The sequence below is a fragment of the Oratosquilla oratoria genome, chromosome 23 (genome assembly GCF_046742065.1).
Source record: "Oratosquilla oratoria isolate Oo_2021 chromosome 23, ASM4674206v1, whole genome shotgun sequence".
NCBI classification, from domain to species: Eukaryota; Metazoa; Arthropoda; class Malacostraca; order Stomatopoda; family Squillidae; genus Oratosquilla; species Oratosquilla oratoria.
Window position 1 is genome coordinate 12207176 of NC_134799.1, and position 27586 is coordinate 12234761.

Here is a 27586-nt window from a genome sequence, read left to right on the forward strand (position 1 = left end):
TGTTGGTACGTGCTGTAGTAGTGAATGAGCGTGCGACTCGTTCGGGAGTGCCGCAGGATTAAGGGCGTTTTTTTTTCTCTCTCTTGTATCAACTGAAGAGGAAGTGAGAGCAAATAATCTTCTATCGGTGTACCAAAGTGGTATCAGCATTCAATATGGTAAGAATTATGAAACCATATCTATAGTGTGGTTAGATATATGAGAAGTATCGGACAACTTCGTCACGAAGTGTTCACAGGGGAGGGCGAGATGTAGGGGGTATGACTCATCGTTAGTAATACATACCCCCTGCCAGATGCCTAGATTTTGTTTGCATGTTATTTATGAGAATCGTCATAAGGTGATGCAAAGAAAAACAGTAATCATACAACAGTAATGTACGTGCCTCAGGGTAGTGAATCGTTATATTGTGATTGTAAAAGTGCCCGAGGTTGGGAAGGGTGGGTAGGACAATGCGAACTTCTCAGTCATAGTTCATGATGAAACTTTATTGAGATTGTATTAGTAAAAGAATGACTAGAGTGTCATATTTCGTCTCAGTAAAGTATATGTGATAGCATTGTTGACATGAATGGACTACAACCTTATTTTTGTTAAAATTCTTGCTATTTGGGTCTTCTTTTTTGGGCTACCAGTTTTGGTAATGAGGTTATTCTAGCATGCATGCCATGGTTCAGATTTTTATGAGGTTATTTATTCTGTGAGAGTTATTCTCAAAACAGTCATTGCAGATGAAAATGATAAGCCCAATGGTAATGGTGAATTTTATTAGACATTACCAGCATTTCTATTTATTTATTGTGTAAGAGGTGGAGTAATGTTAGAAGTTCAAGTCGAGTTAGATTAAATGTTAAGAAAAGATTAGGGTAGCCAAATGGAAAGAGGAGTTAAGTGATAATTCTATTTTTGAGTGAAGATTAATTTTCAGTCAAAAGAATGCTGTATGAGTGTAAGGATGTTATCAGTCTGTAAAATATTGACTGTGTAAAGCTTAAGCAGTTAATACAATGTATGCAGTGTTTATAGTAAAATAAAACATATTTGATACAAAGGATGTAGTGAAAGAACCTGAAAGGCACCAGAATAGTCTAGAGCATAAGTAGGGTACACTTAACAGAACATCAAAAAGAAATTCTCAGTGATATACTGTAAGAGACTTAGGGGTGCATAGCATATCTTCATGTGCAATTTGATTAATTTTTTATTATAGTAATTTACACAGCAAGATCAAATAAATTATTAAAAAGGAGTTAAAGGGTTCAGTGGGCAGAGTTCCTGGCTATTGGTCAGATGTAAGGTTATTTATAGGTGCCTCATTTGGGACAGTGTTACAATATTTTTTTTTATTCCAGTGAATAATGGTTGCAAATTACTCCATGTGTTTGTAAATTTCAACCTAAAAATTTACCTCTGAGAAACATGTCACAAAATAAAAATAGGAAGATGTTGGGTTAGAGTAAAATTGGTTAGGGTTGGATGGGTTAGGTTTGGTTTGAGGTAAGGTTTTAAGATGCAGTATACAGTATATTGAGCAATTTGTGATAATTTATGAAGATGAAAATTATTGGAAGGGTATAATGTACATGGTAAAAACATTTTCTGATATTTGTTGTGAAATTAGCTTTCTCAGATATTAAATTTTAAGTGTCAGTATATGGTAGAAAGAGTAATTTATAATAACTATTTATAGAGATGAACTATTTTGTAAATGTGTAAATATTATAATGAAAATTATTTTATCAATTTAATTTTGGGACAGTTTCTTTTCAGAGTTGATCATTCAGTCAATCTGTTGTCCCTGGTCTCTTCCAGAATATATCCCCCCCCCCCAGGTTCAGGGATGATTTTAAAACAGTGTATGGTATGAAGAGTAATTTGTGACCAGTTAGGGTTGGGAATGGTGAGACTGAATAGTTTGAGGTGAAGGTGGGGCTGTGCAGGGGTGTGTTGTATCACCATGGCTGTTCAATGTATACATGGATGGGGTAGTGTGGGAGGTAGATGCAAGGGTGATGGGGAGAGGATTGGAAATGGTTGAGGAGACTGGAGGGAAGTGGGAGGTGAGCCAGTTGTTGTTTGCTGATTACATTGCACCTGTGGCTGGGTTAGAGGATGGTCTGTGGTATTTGGTGACAAAGTTTGGGAAAGTATGCAGTAAGAGGAAATTGAAAGTGAATGTGGGTAAAAGCAAGGTGATGAGATAGTAGTAAACTGGAGAAGTCTTAAAGGAGAGAGGTTGGAGGAAGTGGATAGTTTTCAATATTTAGAGTTGCATGTAGTAGGGGTAACATGTAGAATGAGGGAAGCAAGTAAATGTTTTGGAGAAATGAAAGGTGTCATGAGAAATTGGTGTAGTGTCTGAAGATGGATGCAAATAGAAGACTGTACAAAGGGGTGATTGTGGCTATGAACCTATAAGGGCAGACATGGAATTTAAGGGAGGCAGAAAGGAGAAATTTAAATATGTTTGAGGGGTATGGCAGGTGTTATGAGAATGGATAGAGTGAGAAGTAAGGAGAGTGGGGTGGAAAGGAAGTTGGCAGATAGGGTAGGTGAATGAATATTGGGATGGTTTAGGCACATAGAATGAATGAAGAAAGAATAACAAAAAGGGTGTAGATGGAGTGAACATGGAGTTAGTCCAAGGATGAGATGGATGGATTGAGTGAAAGGGTAATGTCTGTTGAGCATGAGAGGGAGAGGGTATAAGATATGAATTAATGAAGCCAGAAATGATTCCTCATCTTACCAAATTTCATGTGAGAAGATGAGGAGCAAGGGTCACCATTTAGATGAAGTGTCAGGGCTTGTGGATGTGCTGTCTTGCTGCATTACTTCTGACCTGGATAGTAGACACGGGGTAGGGGTGACCCTTCAGCCACAACGAGTTAAGATAAAAGGGAAATGGGTGATGGATGGAAGTGCGATGGGTGGAGGTTAGTGTGTGCCTTGGCTTGCTACCTCCTTTATAAAGGGGAAGAAACCCATATTTATTATTATTACAAGTTATCAATCTATTATTTTATTATTATTATTTCTATTTCTAGTTCTATCTCTAAAAATCATTAACAAGCTATATAAATCGTTAGTTCGTCCACATTTGGAATATGCTGTTTCCGTATGGTCACCGAATCTCATTAAAGACATTGACAGATTGGAAAGAGTACAACGGCGAGCCACAAAACTGATTCCAAATATCAAAAATAAATCATACGAAAATCGACTAAAACATATGAATCTGTTTTCCCTAAAAAAGCGTAGACTCAGAGGTGACTTGATACAGGTCTTTAAAATTCTAAAGGGAATTGACAACATCAAAAGTGACCAAATTTTTACATTGAATAAGAATCAGACAAGAAACAATGGTCTCAAACTGTCCGGAAATAGATTCAATTTGGAAGTAGGTAGAAACAACTTTGCCAACCGTGTAGTTAATGAATGGAATAAACTTCCTGCACAGGTAGTGCAATGTAGTTCAGTTCAAAGCTTTAAGAATCATTTAGATAAATACCTAAGTAAGATGCTGTAATGATTATAATTTATCTTATATTATTTGTTTTTGTTTTATCATTTGTCTGTCTGATTTTTATTTATTATTAGTTATATGTCAATTTATTATCATTTACTATTTACCTGTTTGTTTATTATTTAACTATACCTATGCATTTATTTATGTATTTTATTTGTTATTTACATTATCATAGGTTTTATTTATTATGTTATTATTAATATGATTTTTTTTTCGCATCCGACCTAGATATGGATCAAAAGGTCTCCTGTCGGTATGCTCCGCCTTTGTAATCCTTTGTATATGGCTAATTGGGTCTGAGGTGATCTGTATTGACTAATAGTAAACTGAGCAATGATGCTATGTTGACATCAATAATTAATTGATTTATTGACCAGGTAGATTAAGATAAGCATATTGCCATTATTTTGTAAGCAAATGCATGGGGTTGTATGTGTAAGATCACAACATTATCCTTAGATTGGGATATATAAAAGCTCTGAGCTCTCATCCAGGAAGGTCATAGTTTACAATAGTCTTATCAAGGCTATCATGGGCACAATAGAGGAAAAATGATATGATAGTAGAACAATGTATTGTTCTGCTTGAGGGGTGTTCTACAAATTATCAGCTTGATTTAGTGTAGGACCAGTTACCGAAGCATTAAGGCTGTATTGATTTGTATTTCTTCTTTCAAGAACAGGTATCTTGAGACAATATTCACATGTATCCTAATATTCATATTTGTTAATATTATCAGCATTTATTACATTGATAAAAGGTACAGATAGCCTGATTCATTATTTTCATACATAGTAAGGCTCTAGCACAAGCACTGACCATAGAACTTGACAGCCACCATAAAATAATGAATTTTGTGCTGTGACTCCAGCAAGTAAAATTTAACTTTCCATTGAGACCAACACAGCATAAGAGTTGTGATAGCAGTATTAGAAATATAAAGTTCTATTGAAACCTTTAACTATTTACTATGTTATATTTTTGCTTCAGTTATATGGGATGAAAGATGAATAACCTGTTAGTGGTGGTCCTGTAAGATGGGCATCAGAGAGAACTATCTCCATGTCACTTATCTTCAGAGTCTATCTTTAACCCGATCTCCATCAGGAGGTGCAGCCCTGAGAAATTAGCACCTGGTGTCTATCAATTTGGGTATATCCCCCCCATTTTTTCACATAAGGAGAGCTGCCAACAGAAACTGCACTTTTATTCTTATTCTTATTAGCAGGTGACATAGTAACAGACCCACACTTATGTAAAACAGACAGAAGTAATATTTCTTCTGAGAGAGTTCTATGGGAGGGTTTGACATCTGTTGGTAACTATTGTGGGGCTGTAGTTTCTCCTGTCAGTGAAACTTGAGGCAGTAGTTATTCATATATGTGATGAGTGTTAAAAACTAAGTCAATCAGTCATTTGTTGCCTTGATTTTCAGTAAGTGGAAAACCTGAAGCCCCACAGTGGTCCTGAGATCCTCCCTCACACATCTCTGGCAAGAAATTTCAGACTTTTGTCTGTGTTGTATCTGTAGGGCTGTATGTCATTGGCTGAATTTATAGGGAGAGGAAAGCAGTTTTTGGTTTTTAACTGTCCATTTGTGAAAAAGTGTAAGTAATGCAGCTGAAGTTGATAGATATTTTGTGCCCAGCCCAGAAACCAAGTGTCACCCCCTCAGGGCTGCACCTCCTGTCTAACTTGCAGAGCCATAGGAGCTGGCAACAGTTTTTGGGACCTCCCAAATATTTCTCTGGGTAGAAACTGGATTATTGTTGGACAGTGTATTTAACTGACATATAGTAGGAGGGAGAAAGGGAATCACTAGTTAGCTCTCCTGATGTGAGAAGGTGGAGGAAGTACAGTTTAACTTGATAGATATCTTTGGCCTAATTTAGAGGTCTGTCAGCCCCTCAGGATTGGGTGGTCATTTTTTTAGAGCAGGGTTCAGCAATTGAGAATTATAAGTAGCCTGTGAATTGGAGTGAAAAATATGGACACTAGTGACTACATGCAAGAATGTTATTGTTAATGCCAATAAGATTGGTAGGTTAGAAGTTAACCACCCAAGCTCAAGATGGAGGTGATGTTTTTAGAGATGGATTACAATGTGATTCTCTCTAACATCCATCTTGCAAAACCATCACTTCCAGGTACTCTGTGTTGGTCCCAGTGGATAAGATAACGGTGGAAATTTGTAGGAGTATTGGATAGGGAGTATCATTGCAAAGCTATGAAGCTTTGCAGTGAAGTTCCCTATACAAAAGGAGGTTCATGAAATGGGAGGAAAGATGCTGGGTACAGTGAGGAACATGTTTGGAGGTAAAGCATTTAAGATGTATAAAAATGGAGAAGCACCTGTAGTGTAGTGGTTAAGGGAGGAGATGCAAGAATTGAAAGCTTGTCAATTAAGAGATGAAACTCAAGGCAAAAATTATTATATCACTTAAGAAAAATGTGCTTTTGATTGTGATTTTATAATCTGGTGTAGATAAAGAATATTAGCAGGGTGACTTGCATCTTAGTAGTAATTTTCAAAGTTTCTAATGGAACACATGTTTTCCGTAGGGGGTAAGATAGTGCACAATGTCCTTGAGGTACCTGGCTGCAGTCTCACGGTCCTCCTCCCGTATTCGGTTGACTACTTCAGGCAGCTCTGCGAGGAATACGCCCTTTCATTCAGCGTACACCTCTCCTGTTCACTCAACTTGTGTTTCCCAGGAAGATATAGGGGAGCAGTATATCCCTCAGATGGACCCAGAACCACAAACATCACGAATGAATATGCGGTCATCATCCGAAGTTGGATTAGGGCCACTTGGAAGGTGTGCTGTTGTTATAATATTTACATTCTATCGCCATTTTTAGCATGTATATATATGTACATTTTTGCAGTTATTTACTTAGCCTCTAATTATTGGTATTTATGAGTACGTACTACATTAAGTACAATCCGCTTTGTATTACTGAGATGCCAGGAGTGCTTGATCTTAGTTATTTTCATACTTAGAAATATTAAGAAGCAAATAACTGGACATAAAACCTTGTAAGGGGGAAAGGCCTTGGTGGTATATATATGTTTATTACACTTTTACTCCAATGATTGCATGATAAGAATGCCTCCTCTATTCACATGCATGACATAGGTGTTTCAATGGGATGGAGTGAAGGAGCTGGGAATTTCACCACAACAGTTCCTCCCAGTGGTACCCTCCTGTTAACCTCTTCAATACAAGTCAAATATTTGCGTGCGCATCAGTTTGCCTCATGTACAATGATGCATCACAATACACACATTACAAAATATAGTTACTGCTGTTATACTTGTTCTCTTTCACCCTGAATAGATATAATGTCACAGAAAATGTGATCAAGCCTTTTCACAGAATACAGGGGTCACACTGGTACAATACAAAATTAATATAATCAAGAAGCTGACACCAGCACCCTTGTATATCCCACTGTGACTCATGACACATACATAGGCATCATCATATTCAATTCTGGTTTAACTTTTTCAAATATTAATTTTTCCATCAATTTGGGTATGGTGGACAGTAGGGAAGTTGGACTATTGCACTGGATCCCAATCTTTTTAGTTCTGCCCCTCCCATTTGGTCAGGATTGTAGTGGTGATGGCCCCTCTCCACCTTACACACACCCTTCTGTGTTTTTATCTATTCTATATGGACACTTAGGATCCTTAGAATGATACAACTTGGTCATGATTTAGTTATTTGTTCCATAGTGTCTCTATCAACTCTGCCATACTCCTTCAAGCCCATTAAATCCATAAATAATCTTTTGCCAACTACTTTTCACATGCCTGTCTTGCCACCCTACTCCTCTCCTAAACCCACACTACTCTTTCCCTTGGTTCCTCATACATATATGCACACATATGATAAGTGGTATCCTGCAAGGTTTGGTATTGGTTCTGATCATGTTTGCCATATATATGAATGACATGGATGAAGGTGTAGAATGTTATATGAACTTCTTCACAGATGATGCAAAAATACTAAAGAAAGTAAGTGCATAGGAAAATTGTGAATCATTACAGAAAGACCTAGATAAAATTTGGAAATGGAGTCAAAAGTGGGAAGTGAATTTTAACGTCAAGAAATGTAGTATAATGGAGTTTGGAAAAAGTAAAAATAGAATATCAAGGAATTATAAAATTAGTGAAGAAGTAAAAAAAGTGAGCTCAGAAAGGGACCTAGGAGTAATTATCAGCAAAGACATGTCACCAAACAAACATATCAATAAAATATTCAGGGAAACCTTCAACTTACTAATGTTGATGAAAGTGTCTTTTGACTATTTGGATGAGGAAATGGTCAAGAAAATATTAGTTACACTGATAAGACCAAAATTAGATTATGCTGCGACACTATGGAGACCCAATACTGAAAAGAATATAAAGAAATTAGAAAGAATAATACATACATATAAAGAGCAACGACAAAGATGGCACCAACACTACAAAATTGACGTATGAACAAAGATTGTCCAAATTGAAACTACCAAAGAAGAGAAAAAGGAGGTCTGACTATTTATAGAATCATGAAAGGAATGGAAGTCCTAGATAGAGATGATTTATTAAAGTGGGACAAGAGAAAAATAAGAGGACATAAAAAGAAACTAAAAAATGATAACTATAGAAGAGATCTGAAAAAGAATAGCTTCCCATACAGAGTGGTGGATATTTGGAATAAATTAGATAAGGCAACAGTGTATGCAAATACTATTCAAGAATTTAAGAACAAACTTGATGCTGAAAGATACAAAGACTGGTCACTATGAGCATAGCTCCCTTTCTGTATGATACAACTAGGTAAATACATACATACATGCATGTATACATATATACATTCATGCATGAAATGGAACTTTCTCACACTCAGCAAACTTATTTCTCAAAACGTACTTGTCTCCCACTTCAATAGTGAAATTATACATGCAATCCTCCAACCCACCAGTACACTTTCATGAAACACATTGCCAATCATTCTATTGTAGCTGCTCTCTTTTTCAAATATTCCATATGATAGTCATTCAACTTTGAAGTATTCCTAGCATTTACTTCTTTCAACATTACTTATGGTTATGTAGACTACTGGAAAATTACCAGGCATCCCCTGGTAGCTGACTAGTTGTGGGATGATATTATGAGGAGATGTGTGCCTTATTAGTTAATTTGATAATGTAAATCTTTTCTTTGGAACTAAAAGTGAACACATTTTTGATGTTGAGACCACACATTTGAATATTTTTGCATTATTGTGTTTCAGGCCTGCTCCTTCAGAGTACTCGGAGTCCAATAGCAATCTTTCCTCCAGTGACTCGACTCCAAGCTCAGATCCTGGCATGGATATTAGCTCTGTGACAGGGGCATCTTCTCCTGCTGAGGATAGGAATGACACTTCTTCACAGTACTCTAATGCATGTGTTTACCGCATGCCAATTGTGGGCTATGAGGTCCTGGAGGAACGTTCAAGATTTACAGTAAGTGTCTGCCTTTTGACAGATTTTTGGAACTGGTTTGTGGCAATTTATAACTACTCTTCACTATAAATTTAATCTATATCTCTTCCGTGGATTCTGAAATATACTTTGTATTTTTGAATTTGCACACATGTATGTACAACCTAACAAACCACATAGTGGGTGGTAACATGAATACACCACCCAGTATGGCTGCAAAAAATATGCATAATAAATAGAAAATGGCTTGGAGACATGTGCTAAGAATATCTGAATGAATGTGGAGTCTGAAAAAAGAAAGAATAATTAATTACTTTAGGGTAGTAATGTGGCTTTTAATTTGTGTGTTAGACATACAGATATTTTACCAGAGTTCAGATAGAAGTTACAACTTTTTTGAGTCAGGTTTTTAGTTCAATATTTCCAATATTTATTTGATGTAATTTCTACAGGTGTTTAAGATTCAGATTGTGCACCAAGTAACAGGAGAACAGTGGTTTGTGTTTAGGCGATATACTGACTTTGTGCGACTTAATAAGAAGGTGAGTAGTCTTTTTTCCCTGTGTTAATGTGGATCTTGCTTGTAGGGCTGATGTCTGGGAGGGTTTGGTGGATTAATAGTTGATAGTAGATATCTTCACCTTTTTTTTTTTTAAATTCATGCCTTCATTATATATATTAGACTTATCATAATTTACTTCAAGTTTTGCTGGATAAATGAAACCTTGCTTACCTTTGTTTTGATTTGTAGCTGAAGTTGGCATTTCCTGGACTTCGTTTCTCATTACCATCAAAAAAGTGGTTTGGAGATAATTTTGATCCTCTCTTCTTGGAAGACCGCCAGATAGGCCTTCAAGCATTTATTGATAATATCATTGGTATGATTGAAATTATTTTGTATGTCTTAAATGCATGAGCTGTTCTGTTTTATCTATGAAAGGTTCTTTCCTCATATCTCAGATTGTAGATGAATATATTGCATGGAAAATTCAAACAGAATGCAGTGAGCTGAAATTGTTATGTCCTTTATTATTAACAGGTCACTCCAAAATCCGTGAATGTCAGCCAGTGCGCAAATTCTTTTGTTTGGACTATCCACCCGGACCTCATGACAGCCTGGAGGAAAGCAGGGTCAGTTAATTAAGAGTTTGTTCAATGATTGAAAGGGATAATCTGAATAAATGTATGAAGCAACTGGGATAGAACAAGTTTAAGAAGTATTTACAAAGATTGGAGGAGTTGTTGTGCTCCCCTGTTTACATATATAAAGTTAAGTGGCCAAAATGGTAGGATCAGGGAAGTACGGACAAGTGTATGTGCATCTCTCATTATCATCTCTCAAAATGGTGGTGTTGAATGAGACTAAATTCTCCTATCTATGACTTTTATTTGTGTTTACTTTAATTTGAGTATATGAGTGTACAGAGTGTGGGAGGCTGGACTTCACTATTTAGATACAGACCTTCTATATGGTTCTCCAAGTTGCAGTCTTAACTTAGACTGATAGGCATAACTTGTCCACTGGACTCAGACTCTTAGACTTAACTCTTAACTCAAGCTTAGACTAATTTTAGACTAAGACTTAGACTAACTTCACTGTGTGATAGCAAAGATGAAACTTCTGAAGGGGTAAGGCTCCTCCAACCATCTATGATTGGCTAAGTTCGTTTCTGTTTACTATAGACTGGGCAATAGCACTTATGCTGACAAAGTTACAATCTGGGGTCCTATATGCCCCTTTGGGTCAGCGGAGGTCATGCTATCCATTAAGAAAGCCTGACCTCAGCAAGAAATTAATGGTGTTATGGTCTCGCATAGGGGCCAACGTGCATGGTGCCAGTGCGTGATGGTAAAAACTAGTATCAACTAGTATCTCGCTTTCTAGTATCATCGCCAGTACTATGTGGTGATGTCATCGTCAAACATCACCATAGAGTGACTAGTATTTGAGAAAAGATGAATAGAAAATATGTGGAGATGTAGGAGTGTAAGTAATGACATTTTCAGTAATTATATGCATAGACAGGGACAAATCTTTGTCTTGAAGTGTTGAAATAGGATGAGTGGTTAAATGGATTTTAATTGTATATGATGTAGGTAGGCCAGGGGATGTGGATGACCCTTTGCCTACGAGGAGCTAAGATAAAAGGGAAACAAGTGGGTGATGGATGGGAATGTGATTTGTGGGGATGGGTAGAGTGGTGTGATTCAGCTGGTTCTTGGAATTTTGTGAGCTCTGCAAACCCGTTATTAAAAATTGGCTTACACAGGCTATATTGGGCCAACCTGGCATGCTATTAGCGAGAGAATCTAATGTTAAATTTTTTTAATCCCACCACTGGGAGGGTGCATTTCTTGCTTGGCTACCTCCCCTGTAAGAGAGAAAAATCCTGTTGGTAAATAGTTAAATGATGTAAGTGTGTGCTTTGACAAGGCCACCCCCCTTATTAGTGGGGAAGGACTTGGTATCAGGACCATAGCTACATGAGTTCACCTCATTCTTGGTCTTCCTCTTAAATTTGCTTCATTCACTTCTGTGGTCCCCATTCTTAATGCTAGTTTGTCTACTTTCATTCTTTCTGTCTTCGGCATCCCCTTGTTGTCCAAGGAAGGGAGGACCCCCGTTTCCTTCTCTTCAGGATGTTCCTCCATGTTGATGTCTAATATGGCTGAGCAACCCCAGTCGGTGCCAAAAAAATCGCAGGCATGAATCGTAGGGGAGGGTCAGTGGAGGCTGGGGCTGCATTGCCTTCTAGTCCATGGGCCAGGAGGGTCCACTGTGCACCACCCCCCATAACAGTATAGGACTATTTTTTTTAGTCCCTGGGGCCTTATGAAACAACAATATATGATGCCCACAGCAATATTTTGGGACCAACCACCCATTAGTGGCCATTTTCAAAATGGCCGCCAGTGTAACTAAAAAAAAATCACGTTTTTGCTTATAGCTTTCTTTCTATAACAGATAGAGACATGGTTTCAGTGTCTTAACCTATGTTTTTGAGTACCAGCAATCCAATAATGCATCTTAGAACACTATCACTTTTACCTTATTGTTAAATTAAAAACCTCGATTTTTGGCCTAATCGGGCCACATTTTAGTGATCCTGTAGTACAATATGCAAAGTGGAAGATTTTATTCAGCATAGGTATTGTTTAGAAATTACAATTCATCTTGTTGTTTTACAGTAAACTGTCTATCCTGAACGAACATGGCATCCAAGAAGCGCAAGAGGGATGAGTGTGGCAGGTGCTTCTTCCAAAACTGAACATTGCATTATACATTACAGAGACAGTTCATCAGGACCATTAACAACACTGACAGAAGAGAGACTATCAAAGCTGAAGGAAATCCAAAAGCGGAGACTTTCTGAGCCAGTAGATTCTCCTCATCTGATGTCGTATGTCTGTTTACAAATTCCAGATACAGTCGAGGAAAACCATGGATACCATCGACAATGTTACAAACGGTTCACATCTAATCTAGGAAGACTTTCATCCTCATCGACCTCATCATCATTAACAGAAACTGATGTTTGTCGTCCACGTCCACCAAGATGCCCTTCTGATGGAAGTGAGAAATTCATTTTTAACCCAGACTGCATTTTCTGCCACAAGACCGGCAAAAAAAAGGTTAAACATGGAGGCAGCTGGACAACTGAACCAACATCCTGATTTGAATATGATAGAGGTGCAATCGTTCTCAAAGTTGCAGAGGAACGAAAAGATTTTGAGATGCTGCGAAGGATCAAGGGTTATGACCTTTATGCCTGTGGGGCTTAATACCACAGGAGTTGCAGAGCTAAGTACACAAGAGACCCGTCGTCATGGCGCAGCAGTGACCCTGAAGCTCTGTCTCAGCAGGCCATGATGGAGGAAGCACACCGCAATGCATTTGCCAGTACTTGTGCCTTTGTTGAAGAAAATGTTATCCACAATAACACTGTTGTTGAGCTAGATTTCTTGAAGGACATTTATGTCCAAGAATTAGCTCAAACCCAGTTTGGAAACACTCAGTACAGATCTGAGAAACTAAAAGCAAAACTTGTTGTGCATTATGGGGACAAACTATCATTTGAGCCAATCCAATCCTAATCTGGCCGGTTTGGTTCTTACCTTGTTTTCAACACTGACATTAAAGTAGGAGAGGCTGTGAAGCAGGTGTATATCCTTGGTACATCTGACAAAACAAAAGATGTGGCCTTGAATTTGAGGTATAATATTCAAAAAGCCTTTCAATGTGCCGAACCGCTGAAATGGCCACCAACAGCTCGATATCTGGAGGGAGTAAATCCTAAAATCCATGAGGAATTAATGAAGTTTCTGTACTTCCTCATAGTTGGCAAACAAACGCAGGAAGATGGCACCAAAGTCAATCGACTGACACAATTGATTGGACAAGACCTTTGCTGTGCTGTCACAAATGGCCAGTGGAAATAGCCAAAACACATACTTCTGTGTATGACACTGCTACATTTGTTCAGAAGTGCAGAACTTACCAACCTCATAAACAAGTTTGGGGATTCAGAAAACTACAGCTTCTCTCTAGAGCTTGAAAGTGCATTGGCCAAGGTTCTTCAGGAATCATCAAAGATCCTCCCTCTTTGCATCATGAAAACCCCTCTCTTCCAGCCGTATTCCATTCAGATTTTGATAACTTCGATCAAAATACCGCATCAGGATCAGTGCATACCAGTCATGGAATCATGCTGCAAGAAGTAGGACCACTGCTAGAGACACTTGAAGTGGAAGATGTGGGGGACATTGAAACAGGGGACATGGATACCACTTTAATCACAGAGCGAAGTAAGAGCAGGTCTGTCAAATTAGAATACTCACAAAGTCTGTCTGAATGCTATGTCACACAAAAGCAGAGCCCATCTTACACAGTTAAAACTTGGACCTGTGCTGAGGGTGAAATCTCAAGCCATACTGCTCGTACCAAAGATATGTTATGGGTCCTGGTACGTCTGCACAGCTCAAAGAAAACAACAGTTGCCTGGATGGGCTGGTTTCATTTCTGTCACTGGTGAGAAACCGAAGAAGAAAACCACAATAGACTACTATCCAGTAATAAACTCGGCCAGTTCCCACCATGTAGGAAGTCTCTGTATCAGCATATACAACGCGTGAACTACCAGACTGGCATCTGGAAGTGTGCTGATGTTGCCCTGCCTGTAATACCTGAACCCACAGGACATGGATGGAAATCATCCGATGGCAAAATGACACCACTATGGTTTGATGGACCAGTTGTGACAGAAGATGTTGCTTCTGAAGATGATGCCATTGCTAATGACGAAGAAATGACTTCTGATGATGAGATGGAACTAAGTGACATAGATGAATATGTCATGTCAAGTGACAGTGATGATGAAAGTTATTAAGTTTGTTGGATTGTCCAGGCTTCAAGAGAATCATGTTTCATGCACTATGATTTTTATGATGCTGCCAATGCTTTATAAATGTTCTAATTGTCTCAAATGAGAATGTATTGGTTTCTAGCTGTTTGAAAATTATTGGAAAAATGATAATGTTTTCTCTTGTCTTTTTGTATGTGATTTCCATATGATCCTGTAAGGTTAAAGAAAGAAATCCAAATTTGTATTTGAAATGAATTATTTTCAAAATTTGGGAATAAGGTAAATGTGATAGAGTGTTCTAAGATGCATTATTGGATTGCTGGTACTCGAAAACATAGGTAAAGACATTGAAACCATGTCTCTATCTGTCATAGAAGGAAAGTTATAAGCGAAAATGTGATTTTTTGAGTTACACCGGTGGTCATTTTGAAAATGGCCACTAATGGGTAGTTGATCCCAAAATATTGCTGTGGTCATCATATATTGTTGTTTCATAAGGTCCCAGGGACTAAAAAAAAATGGTCCTATACTGTTATGGGGGGGTGCACTGTGGACCCTCCTGGCCCATGGACTATTTGCTTTCCTCTCCTTGTGTCATTGTATGCCTAGGCCAACTCAGCATATTTCTTTGATCTACCTTATCATTTCAACATTACTCTCCTGTATTTTTCACTATTATCAACTGCTTCATATTACAGTTTTTGTACACGACAAAGATCACCAACATTGCATAATTATAGCTACATTTTTCCATATTGTTCACAGGCTATGTGTCAGAGTCTTGAGGAATCAATTGCTGAGCTACAAGAACATCTGAGGGAGAAAGATGGTGAAATATCCATTCTCAGGTCCCACATACACTTTCTGTCTGCTCAGCAGAGGACACTGGTTAAGGCATTGAGGTACTGTTTTTACATAATTAACTGGCTTTCTACAGCAGCTCTTACTTGATCATGAAAATATGCATGAAAAACTTGGCATATTTTAGGACAATGGCCTTAGTTTGTAATGTGGAAAATGGGTAGAATATTTGAAGTTGTTGAATTTACAAGAAGATAAGAAGGCTCAATTATAGCTGTTTTCATAAATTAAAAATCAAAATCAGTTATAGCTGTGGAAGATGCTAGGAGAATGGTGAAACTATAACGAGAGATTTCTAAGGCTTTTGGATAAGCTAGGTTAGATAAACTATTGCCAAATAATACTTGGAATTTTCAGAGTATTGCCATAGTGAAAGTGATAATCAAGTGTTAGTTGTTAACATAACAATGCTTATAATGTTAACAGCTATACTTTAGTTTTAATGGTAATAGGTGTTGCCTTGAGTATCACTAATTGGAAACCTGCAGCCCCACATTGACTGGGATTGGTTCCTGAGCCCTCCCATAGATCTCCTTGGGAAGAAACTTTGGACTTTTGTCTGTGCTGTATTAGTGTGACCTACAGTGGTAGGAGGACAGGATGAGTCACCAGTTGTTGGCTTTCCTTACATGTAAAGATGGAAGTGCCTTGTTAATCCTTGTAGACATGCATTTTCTAATACTGTACTCAACTATCAGTGCATTTTCTTATACTGCACTCAACTATTTGTACCACCCCACTTGTTGTTTTATTTATCTTTTTGTGTTAGATGATTGTTATATCAATTTTACATTCACAGGTTAGAATGTGAAATCAATGAGGAAGGAAAGCACCCACCTGGGTCAACGCATGATCTCAATTGTGCTCTTCTCAGTATGTAAGTATTATATTTCCTCCTCTCATCCTCTTATGGCACAATCACTCCATATATATATATATATATATATATATATATATATATATATATATATATATATATATATATATATATATATATATATATATATATATATAATCAACTGTCAGAATGCTGTCAATTTCAATATTACTTATATGTGATAAAGGGAAAGAAGGCAGTAAGATGAAGATGGGCAGAGTATTTTAGGTAGTTACTAAATGTGAAGGAGGATAGGTAGGGAAAGGTAGTTGCAGTGGGAAGTGCTAAGAAAATGACAGTGATGATTGAGGAAAATGGAGGAGAAATAAGGAAAGATGAGGTGAAGGCAGTTGTTAAGATGATGAGAACAGATTAGGCTCCTGGGTTAGATGGATGTCATGCAGGATGTCTAAAAAAAAGAGGTACAGTGATGGTGGACAGGCTGGTGAGGTTATTTAATGTTTGTTTAAGAGAGGGTAGAGTGCTGGAGGACTGGAGGAGTGCCCGTATAGTTCTACTTTTCAAGGAAAAAGGGGACAAGAGTGAGTGTAGTAGTTTCAGAGGGATCAGTTTGTTAAGTGTAGCTGGGAAACTTATGGGAAGGTCTTGATTGAGAGGATTAGGAGAGGAACAGAGGGAGTAATTAGTGAAGAACAGTGTGGGTTTAGGACAGGTAGGGGTTGTGTGGATCAGATTTTTGTGGATTTGGAAAAGGCTTATGAAAGGGTAGACAGGAAGGTACTGTGGGAGATACTGAAGATATATGAGATAGGAGGAAAGCTTGTAAGAGCAGTCAAGAGTTTTTATGAGAGTATATGCAAGGGGGGACGGAGAGGGGGGGTCGCCGATTAAATGAAGCGGCCTTGCTGTGGATGTGCTGTGTCTTGCGACACTGCTTCTGACCCAGGGCGGTGGGCAGGGTGCAGGGATGACCCCTCATCCAGGAGGTGCTCAGATGAGAGGGAGGGTGGGAGGGGTGTGGAGTGTATTTAGGGATGAAATGGGTGGGAGTGTTTTTATGCCTTTCCCTTTTTGGCTACCTCCCTTGGAAGGGGGAAAAAGCCTTGGTATATGTATGTATGTAGTAGAGCTTGTATTATTAGAAATGGAGAGAGTGAGTGGTTTGAGGTAAAGGTGGGACTTTGCCAGGGATGTGTTATGTCACCTTGGCTGTTTAATTTATACATGGATGGGGTGGTGCGAGAGATAAACGCAAGGGTAATGGGTCGGAGATTGGAAATGGTTAAAGAAAATGGAGAAAAGTGGGAGATAAGCCAGTTGCTGTTTGCTGATGACACTGCTTGTAGCAGGATCAGAGGAGGGATTGAAGAAGTTAGTGACAGAATTTGGGTGTGCAAAAGAAGGAAGTTGAATATAAATGTGGGTAAAAGTAAGGTGATGAGATGTACTAGGGGAGAAAGTGGCAGCGGACTGGAAGTGAGTATTAAGGGAGAGAGACTGGAGGAAGTGGGTAGTTTTAGATACTTGGGTGTGAATGTGGCTGGAAAGGGAGGAGTGGAAGTAGAATGTAGGTTGAGAGAAACAAGCAAATGCCTTGGGAGATTAAAAAGTGTAATGAGAGAGAGATTTGGAAATGGATGCTAAGAAGAGACTGTATGAAGGAGTGATTGTGCCGACAGCACTGTATGGGGCAGAAACATGGAGCATAAGAGAGGAGGAGTTTGAATGTGTTTGAGATGAGGTGCCTGAGAAGTATGATAGGGGTTACTAGGCTGGATAGAGTGAGAAACAAGGAGGTGAGGAGGAGAACAAGGATGGAAAGGGAGTTGGGAGATAGGGTTGATGAAAGAGTATAGGGGTGGTTTGGACACATGGAAAGAATGAGTGAAGATTAGTAAAAGAGGTGTAGAAGGCAGAGGTGGAAGGAGTGAACATGAGGGGTCAACCTAGGATGAGATGGATGGATGGGGTAAAAGGGGCATTGGGAAAGAGGGGAATGTCTGTTGAGGAAGGATGGGAGAGGACACAGGATAGGGGTAAATGGAGAATGTTTGTGTATGGATGATGCTGTGATGCATGAGAGGACTGGGTGGGGGAAGGGGATGAGGGTGTACGTGTGGAAAAATAAATTGACGCAGCCCGAAGGGATTTCTCCTCGTCTTCTCCATTTTTGCATGAGGGGATGGAGAGAGGGTGTTGTCGATTTAATGAAGTGGTCTTGCTGTGTATATGATGTGTCTTGTGACACTGCTTCTGACCCAGGCAGTGGGGGAGATGCAGGGATGACCTGTCATCCAGGAGGAGCCAAGATAAGAGGGAGGGAGGGGGTGAGTGGTGAATGGAAGTGGAATATGTGGGGATGGAATGGGTGGGAGTGGATTTTATGCCTTTGTTTTTTGGCTACCACCCTTACAAGGTGGAAAAAGCCTTTTTGTATATGTACGAATGTATTAATTCACTATTGAATTTTTTTCATTTCAGTTGTGAGAAAAGCTTAAATGGCATTGGTGACATGGGATCTATTCTATCACTTGAAAGGTGAGGATATTTTCATCTAAAATTAGGGTCCACAGGGACTGTTTTGAAGGATGTTAGTATACACTTGTGATGACCAGGGAACTACCTCAATATAAATTGTCTTTTTTGATGTTGTATCCACAAGTTTTATCTATATTGTTAGTGATCTTGACAGAACAGCATTAAAAAGATTGGGAATATAGCTCCAAATATTTTCTTGCTTGTATTTTCCTAGTTGTATTGTACAGGATTTAGAATCTCTGAATATTGTTTCCCTTATATGTTTAATCCACATGCTATCTCTCTATCTATATACCAAGAACTTTTTCCCCCTTACAAGGGAGGTAGCCAAGTCAGAGGCACAGAGTACCTATTCCCACCCATTTCACTCCTTTCCACCCCTCACATCTTGGCTCCTCATGAAGAACAGGTCATCCCTGCTTCTGCCAACTGCCCTGGGTCAAATGCAATGCAGCAAGACATGGTACATCCACAGCAAGGCTGCTTCACTTTATACACAGTCACTCTCCACTCATCCCTATCTCCTACCGTCTCCCTTCCTTGCTCAACAGACATTCCCTTCATGCTCAGTGCCCCCTTCACCCCATCCATCCATCTCATCCTCAGTCATCCCCTCAAGTTCCCTCTCTCCACCTCCGCCTTCCACACCTCATTTACCAATCTTTCATCACTCATTTTTTTTCATGTGTCTAAGCCCTCCCAATAATCTTTCATCAGCTCTATCTGCCATCACCCTTTCCATGCCCACTCTCATCCCCACCTCGTTTCTTACTCTATCCAACCTAGTAACCTGTGCATGCAACTGGAACTTATATAGACACTCAGAAAGGGAATCAAGGAGCTAAGATGAGAGGGAAGCAATGGTTGTGGGCAGGAGTAGAATGGGTGAGTGCCCTTGACTTGGCTACCTCCCTTATAAGGGAGAAGAAACTGCTGGTATATAGATAGAAAAGGAATATATTGCTAGGAAATAAATGATATGTATTTTTTTCTTGATTTAAGCAGGAATGAATAAGGTGAGTGCAGTGGGAGTGGAAAGGATTGAGGATATTCATCTCCCATGCCCTAATTACTTCCCTTTGCAGATAACAGCTAACTGACTGGGGGGAGGGGGGTTATATGCTTCTCTTAGTTCTGTTCTCCCCATACTTGGTAACTTTTTCCTTTCCCTTTTTGTTTGTATTGTGTTGAGCAAATTAACAAATGGCATCAAATGAAGGAGAACAGTTCTTAAGAAGATGAGGGCTAAGGTATTTGTTTGAAGGATAGCATTTCTTAAAAAATTGACTGAAAGAACATGCATAACCCTCAGGGAACTCACTGGTGATGGGCGCCGTCCACGTTCCAGCAGTGACAATCAGATCACATCACCTGTACGCAAGATCTTGGAACGTGTCTTCCTTCCTGGCTCATCTCAAACTATTTGTGGAGATGCCTCTACAGGTGTATCAAGCATGAGGAGGATGTCACAATCTGAATCAAATACCAACAATATCCCCCGGCAGCAAGATTCTGTAGAAGGACATGCTCCCCAGAGGAAAAGCTCTTTGAGTACCCTGGCACAAGGAGTTGCAGGGTATTTGAACAAAACTAATTCTTCATTACAAGGGGATTCTTCCAAGACCAGTTCCCTGCAAAGTGGCCAAAAGAATGGCTTAGTCAGGCATAAGGTTTGTGATGGGACGGATGAAAATTGTATGGTTAGTTCTGAAAGTAACAGCAACATCACCAATAACAATAGTACTAACAGTAATGGCTTTCTTCAAGTGCCTACAGCCAGCAGATGAAGGCAGTCTAAAACTCAAATGCCTTTAAACCAGAATGCTAGGGTAGATTACTTGGCAATTCATATTCTTAGGGATTGCTAAAAGCTTTTATTTAGTGTTTTGCCCATGCATTTCAGTGGATAATTTTTGTGGATACTTTAAGACTGTTAATCACATTTTTACAACCAGTTTGATAGTTATTACATTTGTTATTTTTAGGGGAACTAATCTTTAGTATTATGAGAACCTTTAAAAATGTCTAAGGAAACAAGTACTTTCAGGAGTCATTAACTTGGAGCTCAAGAAACCTTATTGTGAAGAAATTTTCAATTGTATATTTTAGATCCACCTTTTTCTGTGTAGTTTTCTATACATCAGTGCACCACTTGCTGGGATGTGAGCAGTGCGAGGTTGTATGATATAAGATGACTTCGAGTTCAGTTAATCCATTGCCCCAGTTCTCACAGGAGACCAGTGGCTCTAAGGAAGCCAACAAATGTTGCCAGAGAGCATCTCTCACATAGTGGTTTGATGTAGATGAAGCATATTTTAATTGGATACTGATCAGAAATCATTTAATAGATGATCTGCATTTCTTATATTTGTGCAGCTAAGGTGTAGTTTAGCTTTTTCAAAGCTTTTGTTCAAACAGCTTTTGATATCTAGACCTTTAGGAATGATACGAGCCACATTTCTGGCAGAAAAAGACTTGCTACAAACTCGCTAAGCCAAGCAGCCTTGAATCACCTCTACTCCAACCTTGCTCCCAAGTAGTGACACTGCCATACTGGTAGAATATTTTCATGCCATACTGGTAGAATATTTCTGTTGAGAACTCTGTACCAGATTGTAAAGGGAGAGAAATGTATCAAAAGTCATGATTATTTTTGTCATTAGTGTGTTAGTAAATCATGATTTTCCTGCACAATTTTAATATATTGTATAAAGAATCTACCATGTCAGGAGCCATTGAAGTTGGTATGAAATTATTTTCATATCTGTATATAATGGTAAAAGTTTAATGATAGTAACATGTATAGATTTGATACTGCAGAAAAAGTGCTGCTAGTAAAATAGTAATGTTGTTTAACATTTGTATGAGTAAATTTATATTCAGATTGCACAAGTGTAATTCAGAGAAAAGAATGTCAGTGAAATAATGGGTAGTAGTGTTAGTGAAAGCTTTTTATATCATTTATGTACATGTGCACTTGTGGACATGCAAGTATTTCATCATGTTACAGCATGTTCAAAAGATCGGAGGTGTTTGGTTGAGAATTCTTTGATCATTTGTTGGGAAGTGTCTACTGGTGTCACTAGCCTTCTTCCACTCAGGTCACCATCCAGTACTAAGACAACTCAAGAAACTCATTAAATAACTAGATGTAGATGTTACACAGAAAACATACTGTAACATCCTAGATTGCCCAGCACGTGTGCACATGCACACACACTCTTTGATGTTTGGGTTCACCTGGTGGTCATGGCCTAAGATACCTAGGGGTTGTGGGTCTCCTACAAGAGATAACTGAGGAAGCATATTGATTTATTATCCATGTGGTTCAAAATTGCTTTCACATTTATTCTTTTGAGCATTTGCTCTGTTCACAATGCTTCATATAGTCCTGAGGCTTAGCATTTAGATGTCTTGGTATGTTACTTTGTCACCTATTTTTATGTTATATATGCTGTTGATGCTGTTATACCCATTTGTATTGTGCTACACTCATTAATATTAAATTGTAAGGTGGGAAAGGACCTTTGGTACATGTAAATGGTATATGAATATATATATATATTGTGTGTACAATATTTTTCAAGTGGATGAAGGGGGGGGCTGCTTTATAATGAAGTGGTATAGTTAAGCTAGTTCTGGTCTGTCAGGCCTGCTATGGAGGTGCAGTATCTCACTGCATTGCTGGCCCGAGCTGTGTGGCAGGAGACAGAGATGACCCTTCATCCCTTCATGTGTGACCCCATGCAAGTCACCACTGCTCAAATGCAAATTGACCATTTTAAGCAAATGCACAACAATTTTAAGTGTGTATTGTTTAAGCTTTTATGATGGACTTGCAATATTGTTTTGTTTTGACTTTAGCATTATAAAATCATACACAAAATTTCTTTGACTGAAAAATTCACTACCATCTTGAAAACCACACATGTACACTGCTTAGGAGGAATCATGACTGGTTTCGGTGTGGATGTTTGTATGCTTTGACTCAGCCACCCCTCTTACAAGGGAAGAGGCTTCTTTGGTATGTATATATGCATGGATGCACATGCATAAACATGCATAAGTTATGGTACACCCTTGTTATCAATGGGGGTTAGTTACTTTAGATACTGATCAACATAAAAAACCATTGATAATGATTTCTTTTGGTCAAGTACCCTCTCCTTTTAATCTTTCTCTCACTTTGACAAGTCATGTATTGTATGCCATTTATTTGAAATGTTTAGTAGAAGTAAATTAGTTTGGTAATTAAACTTCAAAGATCTTGATTTCATGAAGAGCCATACAAGGTCTTTGCTAGTTTTATAAGCTTCAAAGATAACTAGTTGCAGTAGTGACTGGATGTTTGCTAGCAACCCATATCCGTACTTCCATAGTCCTGTCCTCTTATAAGCTTAATATTTTAATTTTGTGCTTTGGCTCCAAATCAAAAGAAATATTGAAAAAAGTATAGTAATACTGCACCATACATCATTGTGACCAATATCAAATCTGACTTAATACCTCTTTTCTAAGGTAAATTTCAGTTTATTGAACATCATTACATTAAAGCCTGTCACTCCGTGTCACTTACATTATGATAAAAGGTTAGAAAATTATTTATTTATGATAGATATGAAAATTTAAAATGTGTAAATGTAGAAAAAATTGGTAAAAACTAAATTAAAAACAAAAATATACTAATGCAGTTGAATTTTTACATAATTTTTTTTAAACAATGTTGGCTGTTATGTAAAGTTAAATTTTTGTCATCAAATATATTTACGTATACTTAACAAAATTCTATACATTTACAAGTTATTGTGTCACTTTTAAAGGCAGTTTACTAGGTAAACTGTATGAAGTATTATTTTGTAAATTATGTTCACTATTCTTTAAAGATATGTTATGAGATTTTTATTGGCCTTTAAAGCTCAGAGCTAGTTAGTCTTTAACAACTTATTTACACTAGTTTGTAATGTTTTTCCCCATGACATCCATTTAAAAAAAAAAAAAGTGGGGAACGGGGGGCAGCTTGAGTTTTGGAACCAATTAACCCCTTGAATATGATGACGCCTATGTAGGTTTCATGAGGCATGGGTGAATGTATGAGGATGCCAGCATCAGCTCCCTGATTATATTTATTTTGTAGTAGCAAAGTGACATTCTTATACTGTGAACAGGCTTCTTGCTCACTTTTTCCGTGGTTACAAACATTCTGGGTGAAAGAGAACGAGTATAACAGCAGTAACTTTATATTTTATTATGTGCATATTGTGATGCATCATTGTACGACAGGCAGCTATTGTGTGCGCAAATGTTTGAGTTGTATTGAAGAGGTTAATGATGTATAGTAGGGTATTGCTGAAGGAAAATACTGTAGTAAGAACATGCCATGTTTCTCCATTCTTTGGATGAAAATAATCCTTATGAACCATCTGGATGTGTGACTGTATGCATTTTCTTTGCAATGTCCACTTACCCATCATAGAAAGTGGCACATATACAGTATACTCCATGTGCTGTATTTAGTGTTCATATATTGTGCATTTAATACATCGTTTATGTGGTAATTTGTGATCAATCTTGATAATATTTATGCCATCAGTACATAAAGGAATAATGCTGTGAAGGGAGTGTGGCATGTTTCATTTACAAATAATGCATTTTGTTAGGTGACTTTGGAAAGATCTAGATTTTAGAGATCAGGATATGCTTATGCCCCTGAATGTTCCAGATTTTTTAACTTTTATTGTACTGAAATAAAACTTGTAAATTAAGATGAAATTATTTTCATTGTTTTGTAAACAAAATGCATTCAGTCATTATTGCTGCTAACATGACTATCTCCATCAGTATCTCCAGTAATATAACAATATTTCCATTGCTGTCACTTGATATGTTATATACATATATTTGTCTGTGTTATGGGGGGGGGAATATTGAAGGAGGGATGTAAGTCAGTTCATTGCCCCAGATCTCTCTTGCATGAGCCTCCATGCCTAAATGAGAGAGGGAGAAAGAAGGGAATGTTCATGATGACCAGAATAGGGGATATTAGTTTGTAAGAACTGCATGTCTTCAGTTTCCTATAGGTGTTTCTATAGGGTTCATATGAGCCACCTTGTCATTGTATAGGTAAAATTTTTATGGATGGAATTTGAACTGGTGCAATTTACTTGGGTGAAACTTTCAGTACATTAGCTCTTGATAGGTTTAACACTGCCAAATACAGGGCACCCCAGAGCTTTATAAAATCCTATTGTGATAATCAGCTTTAGTAGTGTCACTGCTTCATAAGGAATTAAATGAAGATACCTTCCACTAAGCAGAGGGCCTGAAACTGAACAAGATTATCTAGCAGTATCCTCAAAAGGATCTGTAAAATGCCATTTGTAGGTAGTATTAAAAGTATGGTTTCTAATGAAAGAGGAATGATGTGGGAAGTAAATTGAGCTTGAGAAGACTAGTCATTTGGTGTCATAAGTATCTTCATTTCTGGAGGTAGCAGTCAACTCCAGGTTTGAGTTGTGGATAAATGGTAAGTGGAAGATCTCATAATCCACAGAAATTAATATCCTGATTCTTCATCATGTTTCTTCAGTTAGTTGTTCAGTTTCACTTTAGAAACCTTTTAATTTTGGCCTTGTTCATCCATCCACTTAGATTGCACAGCACCCCAAGAATCCCAAAGTTTAAAAGCTTTAAATTTGGGCTTATATACTGTGGTAGATAACTGAGATTTCATACCCTTGGAATCAGTATGGGATTGGGACATATCAAGAGTGTTAAGGTTAAAAAAGTGGTGCATTTATAATGGTTTATTATTTTAACTGACATTTTGGTGCTTTTGTTTGTATTCATGCCCAAGGTAGCTTTGAAAGTATAATTCAGTGTAGGAATTATTATTATTGTAGATAGGTTTTCATGTAATGGAGTCCATAATGATATTTTATCTTTTGTATTTTGTTTTAGTGTGGGTGCTTACAATTAGGACCTCACCTGTGGAATTTATAGTTTAGATACCAAATTTATCATAAATTTGTTATATAAGATCTGATATTTTACATAAGTTGTTGATTATTTTAATCCCATTGAGAGATAATTGCTCATTAGAATAAAATCGTGTGGCATTTCATTGTGGAGAGTTGGGCAAATAGTCTGCCCACCTTTGATAACTTAGGATCTTGTAACTAAACTGAATCATCTGATGCCAGAGCAATTTTTCAAAACGTGTCACTAGGTAGAAAGGGTTGAAAATCAAGTTCTTGTAACTCATTGTATAAGGTACCAGTGAGGTTCTTGCCTCATCAGCACTGAATAAAAATAATAGTGGATATTTTTTCAGCACTACTTTTTATAGAAACGATGAAAAAGTACTAATGATTGATCAAATTAATGTGGTCAGTTACAGCTGCCTATATATGTACTATGATGATTCAATATATGCAGACCGATTGCTAGTTTGATGATAATTTGTTTATTAGATTGATTTTTCCAATGGAATAAGTACTAACTTTAATGAATAATTTGTTAATCTAAAACCCTGTGTTACTGGGCCTCTTAACCTGCATAGATAATCTTCTTCCCCATGGTCATTCACAGAAGAATCCCACAGATCACTACCGGTGGGTATTTTTATGCCTTGTACTCACATGGACTGGTCATAGTGAATGCTATTACCATGCTCTGCATTTATGTTATATGAGTTGAATTTGTATTTTCAGAATCTCTTGTTTATTTGAAATTAATCAAATATACTTAGGCATTAGAAATTAAAGAGGAAAATAATTACTGCCTCCCATTATCAACTTTCCATAGTGTATAAATGCTTCCATTGTATCTATTCATTTCCTGAATGTATCCATTGCTGATCCAGGGCAGTGGGTGAGGTGCAGGGATAATCTGTCATCCAGGAGGAGCCAAGATAAAAGGGAGGGAGGGGGGTGGAATGGGTGGGAGTGGATTTTATGCCTTTGTTTTTCGGCTACCTCCCTTGTAAAGGGGAAAAGGCCTTTGGTATATGTATGTATCCATGGATTTTTTTTTAACTTACACAAAACAGATGCATGTAATACAAATGCCTTTTATTTTATATCAAGTGGCACCCAGTTGAATAAAGGGTGTAGAACAGTGCTGAATGAACTCTAGATTTCCATAGTGGATAGGTGGTTTTATAAGAGAAAATTGTCATATTTATGGCACTGCAGTTATTGGTGGAAAATTGTGTTGTACGATAGAGGCCTAATTACTATTTTTAGTTGTATAATTATAAAGCAATAAAATAAGGCAGTGCAGGATATTTTTTTCTAACCTCTTACATTTAAAAAGAATATATCAAGTGTCCTAAAATATAATGCAGTCTTCCATGATGTGTTGAATACTTGTAGTATGGGGTGAAGTGTTACATCTTGGGCATTTGTCCACAATGCAGTCATCCAGTCTCTTCTGGTAGCTTAGAAGGGCTGGGTGGTGACCGCATCACAGTCTGGCCAGGTGGACTCTGTCCTTTTGTGGGAGTAGTGGATTCAGAGGGATGGATATCAGGGGGTTTGGCATGCAGCAATGTGTTGTCTTTTAGTGTGTTAATGGAGCAGTGCCTTTTTATATTCTATTTATTTATTTTCTTTTTTCTTTTTTCTTTTTTTTCTTTTTTCTTTCTTTAGGAATTTCCCCTGTGGGGCTACAAGGAGAAGGATGCCTAGTCCCAATCCCCGTCCCTTTCTTCTCGCCTCTTACGATCCAAGTGGGAATACTTGGTGGCAGTATTCTTTTCCCCCACCACAGGGAATTCCCCCATCACAGAAAAGGAATACTCAGAGAAATGGTACAGGACAGCAACAAGGGGTTGGAGGACAGCATAATTGAGGGACAGTCGTAGTATAAAAGTGTCATTTCTCTATGAACAGAGTTTTCCTCTATCATAGACAAAATGATGTGTGGCTCTGGTCTGTAGGGGCGCCCCATATAGACCCTAAAGTATCAACTGCATGC

At 38.0% G+C, this 27586-nt stretch overlaps 1 protein-coding gene across 5 annotated transcripts; it reads left to right on the forward strand.

Moving 5' to 3' along the window:
• Positions 1–26889, forward strand: Snx16 (sorting nexin 16). 5 transcript variants are annotated; one of them, XM_076206714.1, is made up of 10 exons: positions 1–158; positions 6092–6348; positions 8818–9031; positions 9463–9552; positions 9762–9888; positions 10050–10141; positions 15139–15275; positions 16034–16111; positions 18554–18610; positions 19923–26889. In XM_076206714.1, the coding sequence occupies exons 2-10, from the start codon at positions 6110–6112 to the stop codon at positions 20395–20397; spliced, it is 1509 nt and encodes a 502-aa protein (XP_076062829.1). In that variant the 5' UTR covers positions 1–158; positions 6092–6109; the 3' UTR covers positions 20398–26889. The 5 variants fall into 5 exon arrangements, with proteins under 5 accessions (XP_076062829.1, XP_076062833.1, XP_076062832.1 ...); XM_076206716.1 differs by lacking the exon at positions 1–158 and adding an exon at positions 230–377; XM_076206715.1 differs by lacking the exon at positions 1–158 and adding an exon at positions 4155–4211.
• Positions 26890–27586: the final 697 nt, after the last annotated feature.

Excerpts from the sequence above, each read along its gene's own strand:
- Snx16 (XM_076206714.1), top strand. The coding sequence starts at position 6,110 with ATGTCCTTGAGGTACCTGGCTGCAGTCTCACGGTCCTCCTCCCGTATT. Across the intron at positions 6,349-8,817 it reads GGATTAGGGCCACTTGGAAG|GCCTGCTCCTTCAGAGTACT; the intron begins GTGTGCTGTTGT and ends ATTGTGTTTCAG. Across the intron at positions 9,553-9,761 it reads TTGTGCGACTTAATAAGAAG|CTGAAGTTGGCATTTCCTGG; the intron begins GTGAGTAGTCTT and ends TTTGATTTGTAG.